Here is a 19,968-nt window from a genome sequence, read left to right as displayed (position 1 = left end):
TCTCCCTCTACAGGACAATAAAATACATCATGCCGGGGAATTCAGTGCCAGCTTATCATTGTCCTCAGTCAGAAAGCTTAAGAGACGCTAAAAGTCTGTGGGATGGCTGTCACATTCATCTGACTCACAGCCAAGAAATATCACATTTAACTGATCTCAAACCGTGTGGTTGAACTTTCCTTGCGTTTCTGTGAAGTCTCTCATTGGTATCCTGATCTTTGGCACTTTCCTCTTTTTCTTATGTCTGTTTCGCTAGATCATGTACTTTCTTCTCCTGTACCTTAACAATTGCCTCCTCAATAGACCGTGGCTGAGATTTACACAAGAGATAGAAAGCTTTCCAAAGGGCTTCACCTTAAGATATTCCATCTTTCCCAAGCACCATCTCATAAATTGGTTCCCTGAGTAATTTGGCTGACAATTTAAAGGTGTCTGTAGATGCTGAAACTTACAGCAAGAGAAAGCTGTTGAGGTACTGGTAGCAACTTCAGCTCAAGAAATAGTTCTTCAGAGAGTAATATTTTCAATGCCCTCTACTTAGATAGATAAAATGAGAGCAGCCATAACAAGAAAAAAATTGAGATGCATCAACAAATCAGTGCCATATTGAAAGCCATATAAGCTCCTAGCAACATGCATGAAAAATTGATAGATTAAAATATTCACAACAAAGCAATTTGTGCATTTATTCATTTCGGCATATATACATATATGCAGTAGCTAGGGTGCCTAAGACTTTTGCACTGTACTGTAATTGTCAACGTGGAGCAGAGGATGTGTAAATCTGGCAGGAGCAAAGGATGTTGGGAATGGCAAGGGTGGAATGCCGTGGGAGGGGTATGGGACAAGTGGCAGAGAAAGAGTGACAGGTGTGGGGGGTGGCATAAGTGCAGATACACCCAGCCCTGAGACACCAGGCAAGGAAATTTGATTTCAGACAATTGGTTTATTGATCATTTCAAAATTCGCCGGTGGTTGCCCCCCATCCCTTTCGTCTTTTCCCAAACATGATTCCCCTCTCCCTGTCCCCTTCCCACTCTCAGTCCACAACAGAGACCCATATCAGAATCAGGTTTATTGTAAGACCATAAGATATAGGAGCAGAAGCAGGCCATTCAGCCCATCGAGTGTGTTCTGCCATTCAATCATGGGCTGATCCATTTCTTCCAGTCATCCCCACTCCCCTGCCTTCTCCCCATACCTCTTTGCCCATTCTTCTAAACTATCTGAGTCTCTCTGCAGGCTCTCTGTTTCCTCAACACCACCTGCTCCTCCACCTACCTTAGCAAATTTAGCCACCTATCCACCTATCTCAGCAAATTTAGCCACAAATCCATTAATCCCACAGTCCAAATCATTGACATACAATTGTCACTCACATATGTCTTGAAATTTGTTGTTATTGTGGTAGAAGTACAGTATAATACATTAAATTACTACAGTACTGTGCAAAAGTCTTAGGCATCCTAGCTATATATATGTATCTGAGACTTTTGCACAATACTGTACAGTATACACTTTAGAAACATTATAAGAGTATAATTTCATAACTTTAGAAAATTCAGTGCTGTATTTTTTTATAGGATTGTGTGTGCCTTGGAAGGAAACTGGGGTGTGGTAGCCCTCCTGCAAACCACATAGAGGTCATGTGTTTGGGTTGGTGCTATATATCTTGAAGATAAGTGTACACTGTAGAACATAACAGTGTAGAGAGTGATTGTTTAAAATATAGTTAGGATACAAACAACTAAATGTCTGCTTTGTCTTGGGTAGTGTTCAATTTCTCAAGGTGGTCAATGTTAACAGAACGCCCAAAGATTAAGACAGATACGGAATCCAGAACAGGAAGCCAAGAAAGGAATTAAAGGGGGCAAATAACCTATGAGTGCAAGTTAAATAATCATGAAGGAGATAGTTAACCATGAGAGGAAGCTGGTGAGAAGTATGAAAACTGACAATAAGGCATTTTTAATTAGATAAAATGAAGGAGCAGATTTGAAAGGGCAAAATGCTTTCCTCTGCTCTTTTTTTATGTCATTGTTTTAAGTGTTTTTAATGGCTTTAAGTGAAGGGTATACTCACACTCTTGAGAGTTGTAAATGGTGTAAGGTTTTGGGTATTCAAGAAGTGAATCACTGCCAGAGGATATCCAGGTTTTGTATTTTTGTGACTGATCTGAGTATGTTTTTGACTAACGCAGACATGCATGCACACACAAAGAAATTGATGGACACACATGATGAAAATTACTGAGACTCACTATTTTTCGTAGAGTCTTACAGCACAGAGTGTAACATGTTCAATCCAACCACCAAGTACCTAACTATACAAACTCCTTTTACCAGCACTTGGTCCAAATGCTTTTATTACCATTTAATGATAATTAGAATTGGTTTAACACTCTTTCAATGTAGTCGGTCACTGATATTCCATAAGGTGGAAGTTAATTGCCACTGATCAGCTCCAGTTGGAATGTTGCCTGAAGCAAAATGTGTGTTATTATCAAGTAACTGTATATAGCACCAAAAGCTACCATTGTCAGCAAATATTCCCACTCTGGCTTTGTAGCGCTTGGAAGATAATTGATGAAGCAGCTAAAGGTAGTGACAGCTGCATTTTCAGCTGGGGGGAGAGTCCCATTGGGCTTCTTTGATGTCTTATGTTGTTACTGGTGCTTTGGCAAATGGTGATTTGGTATTAGCTACAGTTTTTCTTAACTCATCTCCAGAAATCAAATCTGTATGTGGTTAATACAGGGTTTCAAGGGATCTGGTTATGATTGATACTGACAAAATGTAAATTACCATAAGAACATAAGAAATGTAAGAAATAGGAGCAGACACGAGGAAATCTGCAGATGCTGGAAATTCAAGCAACACACACAAAATGCTGGTGGAACACAGCAGGCCAGGCAGCATTTATAGGAAGATGTTTCGGGCCGAGACCCTTCGTCAGGACTAACTGAAAGAAGAGCTAGTAAGAGATTTGAAGGTGGGAGGGGGAGGGGGAGATCCGAAATGATAGGAGAAGACAGGAGGGGGAGGGATAGAGCCAAGAGCTGGAAAGTTGATTGGCAAAAAGGATACCAGGCTGAAGAAGGGAGAGGATCATGGGACGGGAAGCCTGGGGAGAAAGAAAGGGGGAGGGGAGCAACAGAGGAAGATATATTGAGAGGGACAGAGGGAGAAAAAGAAAGAGAGAGAAAGGCAAAAAAATAAAAAATAATAAATAACTAAATAACAGATGGGGTAAGAAGGGGAGGAGGGGCATTAACGGAAATTAGAGAATGTTCATGGCATTAGGTTGGAGGCTACCCAGATGGAATATAAGGTGTTGTTCCTCCAACCTGAGTGTGGCTTCATCTTGACATTAGAGCAGGCCATGGATGGACATATCAGAACGGGAATGGGACATGGAATTAAAATATGTGGCCACTGGGAGATCCTGCTTTCTCTGGCGGACAGAGTGTAGGTGTTCAAATCTCTTACTATCTCTTCTTTCAGTTAGTCCTTACGAAGGGTCTCGGCCCAAAATGTTGACTATACCTCTTCCTATAGATGCTGCCTGGTCTGCTGTGTTCCACCAGCAAATAGGAGCAGGAGTAGGCCATCTTGCTTGTTGAGCCCTGCTCCGTCTGCAAGTATATATCCTTCCTGACAGCACAATTGGCAACTTCGTCCATCAATATGCTTATAATTCAAACAGACTTGGCCAATTTTGTATTTTATCAGGTAACTGTGAGTGTTATAACTATATAGGATAAGTCAGTTGGAGGCATAGTTAATTCTCAAGTATAGGTCTTTGCAGTAGTAGGATGTTCTTAGTCCATAAAGCTAGTCTGTATGTTTATGTAGGCAGCTATTTCTTAATGTTGTGCAGTGAACTATAGTACCTGAAGATGAATTTCTATTCCTTACAGCCATATAAAACCACGTAAAGATGCTACATTACATTGAAAATATTTTCTTTTACTTACAGTATGTAGGAAGGAATTCTTTGAATCCACTGGCACATTTACATCTCCAAACTATCCAAGTGGCTTCTCCATTTATCGAGAATGTATCTACATAATTACTGTGGAAGACAACAAGCAAATTCAGCTCAACTTTACTGACTTCAAAGTGGAAGGATATCAGACTTGTACTTCTGCCTATGTTGAAATTAGGTATTCTAGCAGTCCTTGAGACTAATTATTTAGATATTACCATTTTATTAATCCTCAAAAGATGCACTCAATTTAACTATAGAAACTAACAAAGTATACAGAATATTATTTGTGGAAGCTTGTTCTTTAACAGCATAACAGTAAACAGTAAAAATATGAGCCAGGGCATTACAAATAATATTTGGGGTCAATCAAATAGTTCAACAGATTTATTATAAGCCTTCGAGCTACAATTTTTAGGTAGCTTAGCAAATCAGAATCAGATTTAATATCACTGGCATGCATCGTGAAATTTGTTTTGTGGCAGCTGCACATTGCAATACATAATAAAAATATAGTAAGACATATATTTAAAAATTAATTTAAATAATTAAAAAGAGAGCAAAAAAAAGTGAGGTAATTCATTGTCCATTCAGAATTCTGTTGGCGAAGGGGAAGAAGCTGTTCCTGAAACATTGAATGCATGTCTTCAGTCTCCTGCACCTCGTCCTTGACAGTAACAATGAGAAAAGGGTGTTGGGCATCCTTAATGATGGATGCCACATTTTTGAGGCCTCACCTTTTGAAGGAGTCTTCAGTGCTGGGAAGCTCAGTCCCCATAATGGAGCTGGCTGAATTATCAACTTTCTGCAGCTTTTTCTAATCCTGTGCAGTGGTCCCTCCATACAAGGTGGTGATGCGACCAGTTAAAATGCTCTCCACAGTACTTCTGTAGAAATTTGTCAAAGTCTTTGGTGATATACCAAATCTCCTCAAACTCCAATGAAATATAGCCGCTGCCATGCCCTTTTTTGTAATTGTATCAATATACTAGGGCAGGGTAGATCTTCAGAGATGTTAACACCCAGGAACTTGAAACTGCTCACCCTTTCCACTCCTGATCTCTCGATGAGGCCTGATGTGTGTTCCCTAAGCTTCCCCTTCCTGAAGTCCACAGTCAATTCCTTGGTCTTACTGACATTGAGTGCATAGTTGTTGTGTAACATCACTCAACTAGCTGATCTATCTCACTCCTGTATGCCTCCCCATCACCATCTGAAATTCTGCCAACTATAGTTCTGTCACTGGCAAATTTGCAGATGGCATTAGAGCTGTCCTTAGCCACACAGTTATGGGTGTATAGAGAATAAAACAGTAGGCGAAGCATGCATCCTTGAAGTGCACTAGTGTTGATTGTCAGCGAGGAGGAGATGCTATTTCCAATCTGCACTGACTGCGGTCTCCCGATGAGGAAGTCAAGGATCCAGTTGTAGAGGGAGGTACAGAGACCCAGGTTTTGAGGCTTGTTGATTAGAGCAGGATTGTGTTGAACACTGAGCTGTAATCAATAAACAGCAGCCTGACATTGGTATTGCTGTTGTCCAGATGAATATAAAGATATTAACTATTGACTTTTGATCATACAATTAGATTAACTTTTCTTTAGTAGGCAATGTTTCTCCTTATCAGTGGCTCTTAAATGCTGTACAATAATATGATGTTTTCTTTCCTTTCATGTTGTGGAATCAGAAGGAATGTAAGTATAGTTCTTGACACTACAGCCTGCTATTTGCCGTGTTCAATTCCCTCTGGGATCAGTGTAACCAAACTAAGCAACAACTGGTACAACTTGGAAAATGAAGTTATAGAAAATTAAATTGGACTTGTGAAATTGGAGCAAGTGCAAAACATATTGACGAGCCTATGTTTGAGGCTCAGAATATATTAGTCCATGGGCGTCAGCTGTGGAGCCAGGTGAAGGATTGCGAGGAGAATGATGGACAGATGGAGCCAGACTGGGGAAGGGGGACAGAGGAGTGCTGAGACTGTGGCTAGAAGGTGATAGGTAGAGATATAATAAGAATAAATTTAGGCCGGAGGAGCCAGGTGAGAAGGGGTAGGCACGGAGGCTGTTTGGTGATAGATGGAGAGATGAGGTGGAGGTGGAACCAGGTGAGAAAGTGGGAAGAGGGAGGTAACAGGAAAAAGAACCAGTGCTGAGGAAACCCTGCTAAATAGGTATACGAGTGAATGCAGATGAAACCAGGTTTGGGGAAGGGATTCTGAACCTACGCAATAGGGCAGAAGAAGGGATGGAAAAGGTGATCAAAGTGAGATCGACTCTGGGTAGACTGGTAAGAGATTGAAAGGCACACAGGAGGACTGGGTTAACTAAAGTTGCAAGTTTCAGTGTTCAGCCTGGCAACATAAAATCGACTATCATCTACTGACATAATGGATCATGTCTCCTCCAGTCTGTTGTGTCTCTGATATACAAAGTATTTCCTTGTATATAATAGAGCTATGATATGTGTAAATTCCTTTCTTACACGGGTGAATTGTCCAGATAACCTGCTGGTTAAAATGAAAGGAAACATGAAGGAGCTGAGTTTTGAGTATATAGGCATAACATAAATTTTATTACCTGGAAACTGGTTTTACAGCCTAACCAGACTAAATTGATGTTTATACCTTCAACCATTCCACTCCATGGTTTAAGTTCCTTCCACTGCTTCAATTGTCCTTTATTATAAATCACCTAATTTTTCTGGCTCTCCATAAGGTTCTTATAACAAGACATATTTATATCACAGAGAGGATTTTATGATCATAATTAAAAGTTATTCCTGGTACCAGGAAAAAACTTGCAGTTCTGTAATAAATAAAAAGTGATTTTTTGGCACATAGTTGCAATTAGCAGTGAATTTGAAGAGAAAGCATTCAAGTACCCACATCTTGTTATGATCCAGTTCCTTCTTTCATATTCAGGGACTTGTAATTAATGTAGAGTAGACTGAGGATATGGAATAAAAAGACGTAAGTCTGTTAAAGATGCTTATAAGAGAGGTTTTTCATTAACAAGGAGCTGGCAGTAGAAGAGAACATGGACCAACATATTGGAGTGAGAATGGGGAGTGGAATTCAAATGGTTGGCCCCAGGAAATCCTGCCTATTGTGCACAGAGTGAAGATGCTTGACATAACTGTCTTCCAATCTACATCGATCTCACCAGTGTAGAGAAGAACACACAGGGAGCACCAGGTACAGTAGATGGCCCCAAGAGACTCGCAGGTAAATTGTTGACTCGCATGTAGAATGAAGCAGCATTGATAAGATGAGAAAACAAAACAAAAAAAAGAGTACTATTAGATGATCTGAACCCTCAAGCCTGGTCTACACATTCAATATCATCATAGCTGATCTGCTCAGGACCTAGCTCCTGTTCTGTGTAACTTCCTCATATTTTACAATCTTCCAAAAAGATATCACCCTTGTCTTTATATACCTCTGATGTCTATCCTCTACAACATTCTCATGTAAAGAATTTTACTGAATCACCACCTCTACAGGAAATATGAAAGATAGTATTTAGATGTCATGTGCATTTCTCAGAAGCACATTTAATACCTTACACAAATCCATGTAATCAATGTCCAAATCACATGAAGTCGTTGCAGCCTAAAATTTCTAATGTTTGCTTTTTGTTTCAGAAATGGTGGATATGAAACATCTCCCTTGGTTGGTCAGTACTGTAGTGCAAAAGCCCCACCGCTCATCATATCCCACAGCAATAGACTATGGATTAAATTAAAATCAGACAATATTTTTGAATACCATGCATTCATGGCTTACTGGAATGGTAATTCTACAGGTAAGATCCTTGCTTTAAGTGGTGTAATAAAAAATGAAAATATTTTATTTGGATAAAAATAGTTTTTGCTTTAAGCTGAGCAAAGGACCATAAGCCTTGATTTCGAATGATAAATATGATTAGATTCAAGAACCCACATTTAGATACTTTTCTACCACTTAAACATTGAAATTGTGTATGGTTATGAATTGATTAACTTTGACATGTCTATTTCCAAGCACATTTCTGAAATAGCAAATGATAAGACCATAAGATCATAAAATATTAGAATTAGGACATTTGGTCATTCAAGCTTGCTACCATTTCATTATGGCTGATCCATTTCCCCCTCAGCCCAATCTCCTGCCTTCTCCCTGTAACCCATCATTCCCTGATTAATCATGAACCTATAAACCTCTGCCTCAAATATACTCAGTGACTTGGCCTCCACAGGCACTCTCTGGCTGAAGAAATTCCTCCTCATCTCCGTTCTAAACGGATGTCCCTCTATTCTGAGGCTGTGCCCTCTGGTCCTAGGCTCCCCACCATAGAAAAAAATCTCCCCACATCCACTCTGTTGAGGCCTTTCAATAGGTTTCAATGAGATCGTCCTTCATTCTCCTGAATTTCAGTGAGTACAGGCACAGAGCCATCAAACACTCTTCATGTGAGAAGTTTTTCAATCCTGGAATCATTCTCGTGAACCTCCTCTGAACCTTCTCCAATGTCAGCACATCCTTTATTAGATAAAGGCTTTGAAAGGGAGAACACAACTACAGCTGTAAAGATCCATGCTGCATCTGATGACCCTGTGATCTCCGTCTCAGAGGCCGATATTAGGCTGTCTTTAAAGAGAGTGAACCCTCACAAGATGGAAGGTCCAGATGGAGTACCTGGTAAGGCTCTGAAAATCTGTGCCAACCAATTAGCAGGAGTACTCAAGGACATTTTCAAACTCTCACTGCTATGGGTGGAAGTTTCCATTTGCTTCAAAAGAAGAATAATATGGGCTGCATTAATGACTATCGCCCGGTAGCACTCAGATCAACAGTGACGAAATGCTTTGAGAGGTTCATCATGACTAGTCTGAACTCCTGCCTCAGCAAGGACCTAGACCCATTGCAACTTCCCTATCGCCACAATAGGTCAATGGCAGATGCAATCTCAATGGCTCTTCGCAAGGTTTAGACGACTTGGACAACACAAACACCTATGTCGGGATGCTGTTCATCAACTATAGCTCAGCATTTAATACCATCATTCCCACAATCCTGATTGAGAAGTTGCAGAACCTGGGCCTCTGTACCTCCATCTGCAATTGGATCCTCGACTTCCTAACCAGAAGACCACAATCTGTGTGGATTGGTGATAACATATCCTCCTCGCTGACAATCAACACTGGCACACCTCAGGGGTGTGTGCTTAGCCCACTGCTTTACACTCTATATACACATGACTGTGTGGCTAGGCGTAGCTCAAATACCATCTATAAGTTTGCTAATGATACAGCCATCATTGGTAGAATCTCAGGAGCGTATAGGAGTGAGATATGCTAACTAGTGGAGTGGTGTGCAGCAACAACCTGGCGCTTAACGCCAGTAAGACGAAAGAGCGGATTGTGGACTTCTGGAAGGGTAAGACGAAGGAAAGCATACCGATCCTCATAAAGGGATCAGAAGTGGAGAGTGTGAGCAGTTTCAAGTTCCTGGGTGTCAAGATCTCCGAGGATCTAAACTGGTCCCAACATATCAATGTATTTATAAAGAAGGCAAGACAGCGGCTATACTTTATTAGGAGCTAGAAGAGCTTTGACATGTCAACAAATGCACTCAAAAACTTCTATAAATGTACGTGAGAGAGCATTCTGACAGGCTGCATCACTGTCTGGTATGGAGGGGCTACTGCACAGGACCGAAAGAAGCTACAGAAGGTTGTAAATCTAGTCAGCTCCATCTTGGGTTCTAGCCTACAAAATACCCAGGACATCTTCAGGGAGCAGTGTCTCAGAAAGGCAACTTCCATTATTGAGGATCTCCAACACCCAGGGCATGCCCTTTTCTCACTATTACCATCAGATAGGAGGTACAGTAGATTGAAGGCACACACTCAGCGATTCAGGAACAGCTTCTTCCCTCTGCCATCCGATTCCTAAATAGACATTGATATCTCTTCACTACCTCACTTTTTTTTAATATACAGTATTTCTGTTTTTTCACATTTAAAAAAATCTATTCAATATACGTACACTGTAATTGATTTACTTACTTTTTAAATTTTATTTATTTATTTTTTTCTCTGCTGGATTATATTGTTGCATTGAACTGCTGCTGCTAAGTTAACAAACTTCATGTCACATGCTGGTGATAGTAAACCTGATTCTGATTCTGATTCTGAAAACTGCTCACGATACTCCAATTGGGACCTCACTTGTGCTTTATAAAGCCTCGGCATTGCCTCCTTGTTTATATCTTCTAGTCCTCTTGAAATAAATGCTAACATTGTAGTTGCCTTCCTCACCACTAACTCAACCTGCAAATTAACCTTCATGAAATCCTGCACGAGGGCATTCAGATCTCTTTTCACCTCAGATTTTTGAATTTTCTCTCCATTTAGATAAAAGTTTATGCTGTTATTTCTTCTATCAAAATGCATGGCCATACACTTCTGACACTGTATTCCATCTGGCACTTCTTTGTCCAGTCTCCTAATCTGACTAAGTCCTTCTGCAGCCTCCCTACTTCCTCAACACTGCGTGTCCACAAAGCCAACAATTCCATCATCCAAATCATTGGTATATAATGTAAAAAGAAGCGGTCCCAACACAGACCACTAGTCTCCAAAAGCCAACCAGAAAAAGCTCCTTTTATTCCCACTCTTTGCCTCCTGCCAATCAGCTAATGTTTTATCCATTCCAGAATCTTTTCTGTAACACAGTGGGCTCTTGATTTGTTAAGAAACTTCATGTGTAGCACCTTGTCAAAGGCCTTCTGAAAATCCAAGTACACAACATCCACCAACTCTTCCTTGTCTATCCTGCTTGGTATTTCTTCAAAAAATCACAACAAATTTGTCAGGCAGGATTTTGCCTTGAGGAAACCATGCTTACTTTGGCCTATTTTATCATGTGCCTCCAAATACCCAAATACCTCAACAATCAACTCCAACATCTTCCCAAGAATTGAGGTCAGATTAACTGGTCTATAATGTCCTTTCTTCTGCCACTCACTCTTCTTGAAGAGTGGAGTGACATTTTTCCAGTCTCTGGAACCACGCCAGAATCTTTTGATTCTTGAAAGGTCATTACTAATGCCTCCAAATCTCTTCAGCCATCTCTTTCAGAACCCCGGGGTGTAAACTGTCTGATTCAGTGATGGACCTACTTTCAGCTCTTTCAGTTTCCCAAGCAGCATCTCCATAGTAATGACAACTTCACTCACTTTTACCCTCAACACTCGTGAACTTCCAGCATACTGCTAGTGTGTTCCACAATGAATACTGCTGTAACATTCTTATTCAGTTCATCTGCCATTTCCTTGTCCTCCATTACTACCTCTCCAGCATCACTTTCCAGTGGTCAGATATCTACTCTCACCTCTCTTTTGCTCTTTATATATCTGAAGAAACTTCTGATATTCTCTTTAATATTATTAGCTGGCTTACCTTTGTATTCCATCTTTTCCCTCTTTATGAGTTTTTAATTGCCTCTGTTGGTTTTTAAATGTTTCCCAATCCTCTAACTTCCCACAAATTTTCGTTTTATTCTATGCCCTCTCTTTTGTTTTTTTTGTCGGCTTTGACTTCCCTTGTCAGCCATGGTTGCATCTTCCTGCCTTCAGAATATTTCTTCTTTGGGATGTATCTGTCCTGTGCCTTCCAAATTGTTCCCAGAAACTCCAGCCATTGCTGCTCTTCCATCATCCCTGCTAATGTCCCCTTCCAATCAACTTCAGCGAACAACGCTCTCAAATCTCTATAATTCCCTTTTCTCCTCTGTAATACTGATACATTTGCCTTTATCTCTTTCTTGAATTGCTGGGTGAACTCTATCATATTATGATCACTTTCACTTCAAGGTTCCCTCACTGGTCAAGATGACGCCAGTGAACAATGGCCTTTGGGTGACATCTTCCAGATGGTCAATTATTTCAGTTTTTCTACTTCTTCTTTTTATCTTAATTTTGATTTTGAAACTGTTGGATCCTGGGACTTACAATCTGTAGTTCGATCGAGTCAACTAGCACTCTGTTGTCCCTGAGGATCCTCCAGAAGAGAAATGTGAGCACGAGCTACCACGAGAAGAAGCTCAGAGACAAGTTGAGGGGCCTTGATCAACTACATTTTTCACAGATTGAAGTGTTGAGGAAGATTGAAACAATGAGGCAAATGCAAAAGAGAGTGAGTGGTTCTTGGAGAGGCTGTTTGTTCATGTCACTGGTTTGGGATGTTGGTTCATGTTGCTTCACTTGGAGAGGCCATTGATTCATGTTGCTGCCCTCAGAGGAGCCGTTGGTTCATGCTGCTGCCCTCGGAGGGGCCACTGGTTCGTATTCCTGCCATCGGAGGGGCTGCTGCTTTCTGTCACTCACTTGGAGGGGCTGTTGGTTCATGTTGCTGCCCTTGGAGAGCTGCTGAGTCCCGATGCTCTTGGACAGCCGTCCCCAACCACCAGGCCGCAAAGCATGTGTTACCGGGCTGCGAGGAAACGATATGATTTGGCGATATGAAACGATATGAGTCAGCTGCACTTTTCCTCATTCCCTGTCACGCCCGCTGTTGAACTTTAATGCACGCGAGGTCATCAGTGACCCAAGACGTGCAAAGGAATGGATCCGTGACTCATTTGTGAATGTTTCCGATGAATCATCCATGTCAGTGCGGGAAGAAGATCAACTCCTCGAGCTTGCAAATGACAGTGGGCTGAAAAGTATGTTTGACATAACATCTCTGCCGGCATTCTGGATCACAGTCATGGCTGAATATCCTGAGACAGCCATGAAAGCATTGAAAACATTGCTTCCATTTCCAACATCATATCGCTGAGAAGCGGATTTTTCTGCGATGAATACAATGAAAACTAAATTGTGGAATAGACTGGACATAAGGAACCCCCTTTGAGTATCGCTGTCTCCCATCACCCCTCGATGGGTCCATCTTGTTGCAGAGAAACAAGCCCAGGGCTCCCATTGATTTAGCAATATTGGTGTGTTGTAATGATTTTATATGTTCATACGAGGAAAATATGCACTGTGTGTTTAATATCCAAACGTTACTTAAAATGTTGTGATGCTATTGACTTATAAGTGACTTATAATCCAGTGGTCCCCAACCTCCGGGCCGCGAAGAACGCAGCGGTACAGCGGTGGCTGGGACGCACCCAGCACATCTTTAAGGAAAAGCTGAAATAAACAAGCTAATTTTAGAATTTTAGATTATGAGGACATGCAGTCCTCTTTAGATTAGATTATGAGGACACACAGTCCTCTTTTATTGTCATTTAGTAATGCATGCATTAAGAAATGATACAATATTCCTCCGGTGTGATATCACAGAAACACAGGACAGACCAAGACTGAAAAACTGGCAAAAACCACATAATTATAACATATAATTACAACAGTGCAAACAATACCATAACTTGATGAAGAACAGGCCATGGGCACCATAAAAAAAGTTCAAAGTCTCTCGAAAGTCCCACATCTCACGCAGACGGGAGAAGGAAGAAAACTTTCCCTCTCATGCCTGACCACAGTCTGACTGAGTCGTCAGAAAACTTCAAGCCTCCGACCAGCCCTCCGACACCAAGCACTGAGCACCATCTCTGCTGAGCGCTTCGACCCCAACCCTGGCCGCCAGCAGCAGGCAAAGCCGAAGATTTTGGGGCCTTCCCTCCAGAGATTCTCAATTATAAAGTAGCAGCGGCAGCGAACTGGGCGTTTCAGAAGTTTCTCCAGCTGTTCCTCTGTGCTTCTCACGGCTGTCTCCATCAAATCAGAATTGTGCACGGCCCCTATTTAACAAATACGATATCATTTCACCAGAGAGGCTGCGCACCTTTGACCTGGGCCGGCGTTTACCTGCCAGGCAGCACCTAATCAATTAGCTTGTTTATTTCGGCTTTTTTCTTAAAGATGTGCTGGGTGCGTTCCTGCCACCGCTGTACCGCTGCATTCTTTGCGGCCCGGAGGTTTGGGACCACTGTTGTAATTGATTTATCACTATATTTATACGAGGAAAATATGAGCTGTGTGTTTGATATTAAATTCGTTAGATAAACCCCTTTAGAAACGAAATTGAGTGTATTAGCCAACTATGAGTGACTTATAGTTGACTTATCACCTATTTTCCGGTTGTGTTTAACAACCGCACCCCCCCCCCCGGGTCAGCCGGTCCGCAAGAATATTGTCAATATTAAACTGGTCCGCAGTGCAAAAAAGGTTGGGGACCCCTGCTCTTGGAGATGCTATCGAAACTTTGAGATTTACGGATTGGACTGTAGGTCATATTGGCCTCTTTGAGTTATATTTTTTTTTGCGCTCTCATCCATTCTTTCTTGTTGCCAATTTGTAGGCTGGAGGTTTGGGGTTTGCACGTTTTTATTTCCTTTGCTATTGTGCGGTGGTTGGCGATTGATGTCTTTCTTTCAACTAACTCTGTTTGTTTGTACTTTATGGCTATTGGGAGAAGACAAATCTCAGAGTTGTATTCTGCATACATACTTTGATAATAAAATAAACCTTTGAACAGTTGACCTTAAGCTCTCTAATTAATTCCAGTTCATTGCACAACACCCAGTCTAGAATAGCTGATTCCCTTGTGGGCTCAACCATGAGCCGCTCTAAAAAGCAATCATGTGAGCATTCTACAAATCTCCTCTCTTGGGATCCAACACCATCCTAATTTTCCCAAACTACCTGCATATTGAAATCCCCCATGGCTATCATAGCATTGCCCTTTTGGCATACCTTTTCTATCTCCTATTGTAATTTGTATCCCACATCCTAGCTACAGTTTGTAGGCCTGTATATACAGTAACTCCCATCGGGGTATTTTTACTCTTGCGGTTTCTTAGCTCCACCCACAAAGATTCTACACCTTCAGGCCCTATATCACTTCTTTCTAAGGATTTGATTTCATTTTTTTACCAACAAAGCCACCCCACCCCCTCTGACTACCTGCCTGTCCTTTTGATACAATGTGTATCTTTGAATTTTAAGCTCCCAGTTATAATCTTTCCCCAGCCACAACTCAGTGATGCCCACAAAATCATACTTGCCAATCCATAACTATGCTACAAATTCATGTACCTTATTTCGTATACAGTGTGCATTCAAATATAACACTTTCAGTCCTGGATTCATCACCCTTTTTTGATTTTGTCTCCCTTTTACATTGCAACTCAAACTGCTGACTGCAATTCTGCCCTATCGTCAGCCTGTCCTTGCTTGTAGTCTCACTGAACACGGCCTCTGTTTGTAAACCAACTATCTCATCCTCAGCCCTCTCACTCTTGTTCCCATCCCCTTGCAAAATTAGTTTAAACCCTCCTATCAGCTCTAGCAAACCTTGCTGCAAGGATATTGGTCCCTCTCGGGTTCAGGTGTAACCCATCTCTTTTGAACAGGTTGTATCTTACCTAGGAAGTGATCCCAATTATCCAGAAATATGAAGCCCTGTGCCTACACCAGTTCCTCAGCCACACATATGTCTGCCAAATGCTTCTATTCTTCCCCTCACTAGCGCATGGCACAGGTAGCAATCCAGGGATTTATACCTTGGTGGTCCTGCTTTTCAGCTTCCTACCTAGCTCCCTAAAATCTCTCTTCAGGACCACCCCACCTTATTTACCTATGTCAATGAAGCCAATATGTACCAAGACTTCTGGTGGCTCATCCTTCCTCTTTAGAATACTGTGGACCTGATCTTAGAAATCCCTGACCCTGGCGCCTAGGAGGTAACATACCATCTGAGTGTCTCTATTGCATCCACAGAATTTCATCTCCCTTTCTTTAATTATGGAATCTCGTATCACGGCAGCAGTCCTCTTCACCTCTCATCTCTTCTGAGCCACAGTGCCAGAGACCTGGTCAGTGTGGCTTCCCCCAGAAAGGTATCCTCCTCAACAGTATCTGAAACGGAATACTTGTTATTGAAGGGAACGGCCGTAGGGGTATTCTGTACTGGCTGCCCATTTCTCTTCCTTCTCCTGACAGTCACCTAACACCTGCCTCCTGCACCCTAGGGGTGATAACTTCCCTGTAGCTCCTATCTGTCACTTCCTCAATCACCTGTATGAGCCGAAGGTCATCAACCTCCAGTCCAGTTCCTTAACTCCTTCTCTGTGGAGCTGCAGCTCAGTGCACCTGGTGCAGATGTGGTTATCTGGGAGGCTATAGGTCTCCCAGAAGTCCCACATCTTACACAAAGAACGTAATACTGCCCCTGGAGTCATTCTCCATAAATAAACATAGATCTGAATGTACGTGCATGGAGCATTTTAGGAGAATAATTTAACAGTCTATTGAACATAAGAGAACAGTTTTGACGATATTTCTGCTTCATACTCAACTATTATCATCTTTCTCATGGCCTGTCTAAGAATGCATCTTATTCTAGAACCAATTTCAGGAAGTGAGTATGGACCCAATGATATTCTTATTGACACCAAATTACAAACCTCCGCAAATTCACCCTATGCCTTAGGGTGTAAAATGTTACTTGATGTTTATGATCTGCAAATAAATGATTTTTGAAACTTGAACTATAGATTAACCTTTGACTTTCCACAGATACTGTTGAATTAGTAACTTCTTCCAATGTTTTTTATGCCTTGGCTTTGAAATTATTGTAATATTTAATCTAGTTTAGTGACATCTAATGATACTTGATGGTCTTCTTTTGTCTTTTAATGTGTTCTTTTGGGGTTCTTTGTTTCATGGCTGCCTGTAAGGAGATGAATGGTTGTATAAATGGTTGATGTAGGGTTGTATAAAGTATACATACTTTGATAATAAATGTACTTTGAATTCGTTTTATAGTAATGTGAGTTTTCCTATAGCTTCTTATGTTCATTTGGTATTAGGAAAAGTTTGATGAAGATTATCCATGGAATAAACTCTGTCCATTTCCTTCAGGCTGTGGAGGAACCCTCACAACAGCAACTGGTAGTTTTACCTCTCCCAATTATCCAATGCCATATTCAAATAATGCAGAATGCCACTGGCTAATTCAAACCAGTGAAGGAAGTGTGATTGAGCTACAATTTGAACAATTCCATTTGGATTCCAGCACTGGATGCATGACTGATTATTTATCTGTACGTATATTTTTACTTAACTTTTTTTTTACATGGAACTGCTCTGGCAATTTTATTGTTATTTCAAGGGATTTTGATTCCCAATTGACAAAATAATGTGCAACATTCATGTTTGACTATTTCATTGTACTTCTGTTATAGATTCTAAATATTGGGGTCAAACTATGTTATATTGTAGTCCAGATTATACAATAACCCCGCTGAAGGGTTTCTTTTGCAATATGCAAATTAATAACTATTTTTTCCAATTAATCCATTTTATATTTTGAATAGTATATCTGTTCTGATTATGGATGTTTTTTATGCATCAGCAGTTGCAAATAACTTTAGCAAAAAAAGGAAATGCAAATGCACTATTCTCAGAATTTTTAATGCATCATTTGGTGTAGGTAAAGTTCATGAATCTTTTTGTTAGTAAGTCATATTCATGCAGTATGTTATGATATTCCTGTTCCCCCTTGTGGTGCGTCATGCGACAACCTTACCGTTTCTTTTATGAGGCCAAGTTGCTAGCTCGATGCTCAACCCAGCACGGATGGAAAGCGTGCAGAGTCAGCCGGATTCAAACCCAGGACCGCTCGCCTTGAAGTCCGGTGCTGATGCAACTACGCCACTGGCCGGCTCATTCATGCATTATAGTTGTTACTTTATAATTGTTATTTCATGCCAAAGAAAATGCAACAGATGTTCTACTAGGCATTTTGTCACTTCACTTATTTGTAATCTGGTAATTTAACATGGCTAACAATGTAGTTAATATTACTCTGCACGTGAAATTTTTCATATCACTCTGGAGACAGATATACAGACATCTGCACACTCTGGTTTGATCTCAGGAGATAAAATGTGAACTCACAGTATTGGATTAGATTTGCATAGTGGTGTTATCTACTCTTGAAAGAAAGCAAGGTTGCATCATTCATCTGACCTGCTATACTATTCACAATGCTTAGTACTGGTAATAAAGTCAAGTAGTTTGATTACATTACCTCATTTTACTCTTCTAGGTTTATAATGGAATAAATGCAAATTCTCAGATTTTGGCCAAATTGTGTGGTAATCAGACTCCATCACCAATCCTCTCTTCCAAAAATAACATGTACATAAAACTCCAAACTGACAGTTCAGTAACAGCAGGAGGATTTTTTGCTAAATATAGACACAGTAAGTAATCTGCAGTGAAACTATTCTAAAATGGCCCACTTTTATCCTTCGCTTTTTGTAAGTCAGTAGTGTTCTATCTATTTCTAGTTGTTTGTATTTCAACTATCACCTGTGCTCCTTCCTTCAGCACATGTTGTAAATTTTTCTTAGGATGCAAGTCTCCAGGTCAGGGGTTCCCATCCTAGGGTCTACGGACCCTATGGTTATTGGTAGGGGTCCAGGGCATAAAAAAAGTTGAGAACCCTTGCTCTAGGTTTTGCTTGTCAGGGAATTGTGAGTGAAGGCCATGTGTTTGAAGAGCCAGTAGAGACTTTTGTTCTGGCATTTCCGGAGGAGAAAAAGAGTTAAATAGTTTGTTATTTCTAGGTATCTTTAGGAGTGGGTTTTAAGTAATGTGGTATGGCTCTAATATTGTTCTCAGACACTGGAATTCTGTTAAGCATTACATTTTACAGCATTCATTAAAAGATAATTCTGTTTTACTTCTGTCGCTAGTTTATTAATACTGTAACTCATCTGTGGACATAAGGCACACTGATGTCAAAACTAAAGATAATTTACTACCATTAGCACTAATGAATACTTTATAATCTCAGTGATGCGTTCAGCATTTCTTTCTTTCTTTGTTTACTTGTGAACTAGATTTGTCCACTAATTGTGTGTTTAACTTACAAACTTACCAAAGTTCGAACACATTGCTTCCTTTGCAGTTTGCCAAAGTGTAATCATTGCAAATCATAGCAAGGGGATTTTGGAAAGTACAAACTTTCCTCAGCCTTATCCACCTAACCAAGACTGCAACTGGACTATACAGGCAACAGCTGGGAGCACAATCAATTACACCTTCACTGCCTTCAACCTGAACTTTAACGATTGTAATTCAACTTGGCTTAAGGTAATAATAAGCCCCTTCATAAGTGGAATAATATTACAAAACATTTTGAAAAAGTTAAATTAAATTAAGGTTTACTTCAAGGAAGTAAATGACATTAAAGTAATCTGAATAGTTATGATCTGTCTCTGTCCTACAATATTTTTAAGAGGTTTTAACTCATAATAACCTTCTCAATATTTTGGTAAATCATGGCATATGGTAAGTACAACTATGGAATCATGTGAATCATCGTTTTGTCTCCTGATAATTTGTTTAGTTACTTCTCCAGTTACTCGTGGACATGCCACAAGATTGTCACAAGATTTTCAACCTCTCACTGCTATGGGTAGAAGTTCCTACTTGCTTCGAAAGGGCAACAATTATACTAGTGCCTATGAAGAATAATGTGGGCTGCCTTAATGACTACCGCCCAGTAGCACTCACATCTACAGTGATGAAATGCTTTAAGAGGTTCGTCATGACTAGTCTGAACTCCTGCCTTAGCAAGGACCTGTACCCATTGCATTTTGCCTATCGCCACAATAGGTTAACGGCAGATGCAATCTCATTGGCTCTTCACACGGCTTTAGACCACCTGGACAACACAAACACCTGTCAGGATGCTGTTCATTGACTATAGCTCAGCATTTAATACCATCATTCCCACAATCCTGATTGAGAAGTTACAGAACCTGGGCCTCTGTACCTCCCTCTGTAATTGGATCCTCGACTTCCTAACCAGAAGATCACAATCTGTGCGGATTGGTGATTACATATTCTCCTCACTGACAATCAACACTGGCACATCTCAGGGGTATGTGCTTAGCCCACTGTATATACCC

The 19,968-nt window shown here is 40.7% G+C and overlaps 1 protein-coding gene across 1 annotated transcript in view; it reads left to right on the top strand.

Moving 5' to 3' along the window:
* cubn (cubilin (intrinsic factor-cobalamin receptor)) overlaps positions 1-19,968 on the top strand; it is a 392,255-nt gene that overhangs the window by 100,184 nt on the left and 272,103 nt on the right. Inside the window, 5 exon segments of the mRNA XM_072254425.1 lie at positions 3,979-4,165; positions 7,636-7,796; positions 16,907-17,088; positions 18,096-18,252; positions 18,963-19,147. Of these exon segments, the coding sequence (XP_072110526.1) occupies positions 3,979-4,165; positions 7,636-7,796; positions 16,907-17,088; positions 18,096-18,252; positions 18,963-19,147 (872 nt within the window).

The sequence above is a fragment of the Mobula birostris genome, chromosome 3, assembly GCF_030028105.1.
Source record: "Mobula birostris isolate sMobBir1 chromosome 3, sMobBir1.hap1, whole genome shotgun sequence".
Classification (NCBI taxonomy): Eukaryota; Metazoa; Chordata; class Chondrichthyes; order Myliobatiformes; family Myliobatidae; genus Mobula; species Mobula birostris.
The sequence above is the reverse complement of the archived record's forward strand: the minus strand, read 5'-3'. Positions and strand labels throughout refer to the sequence as shown.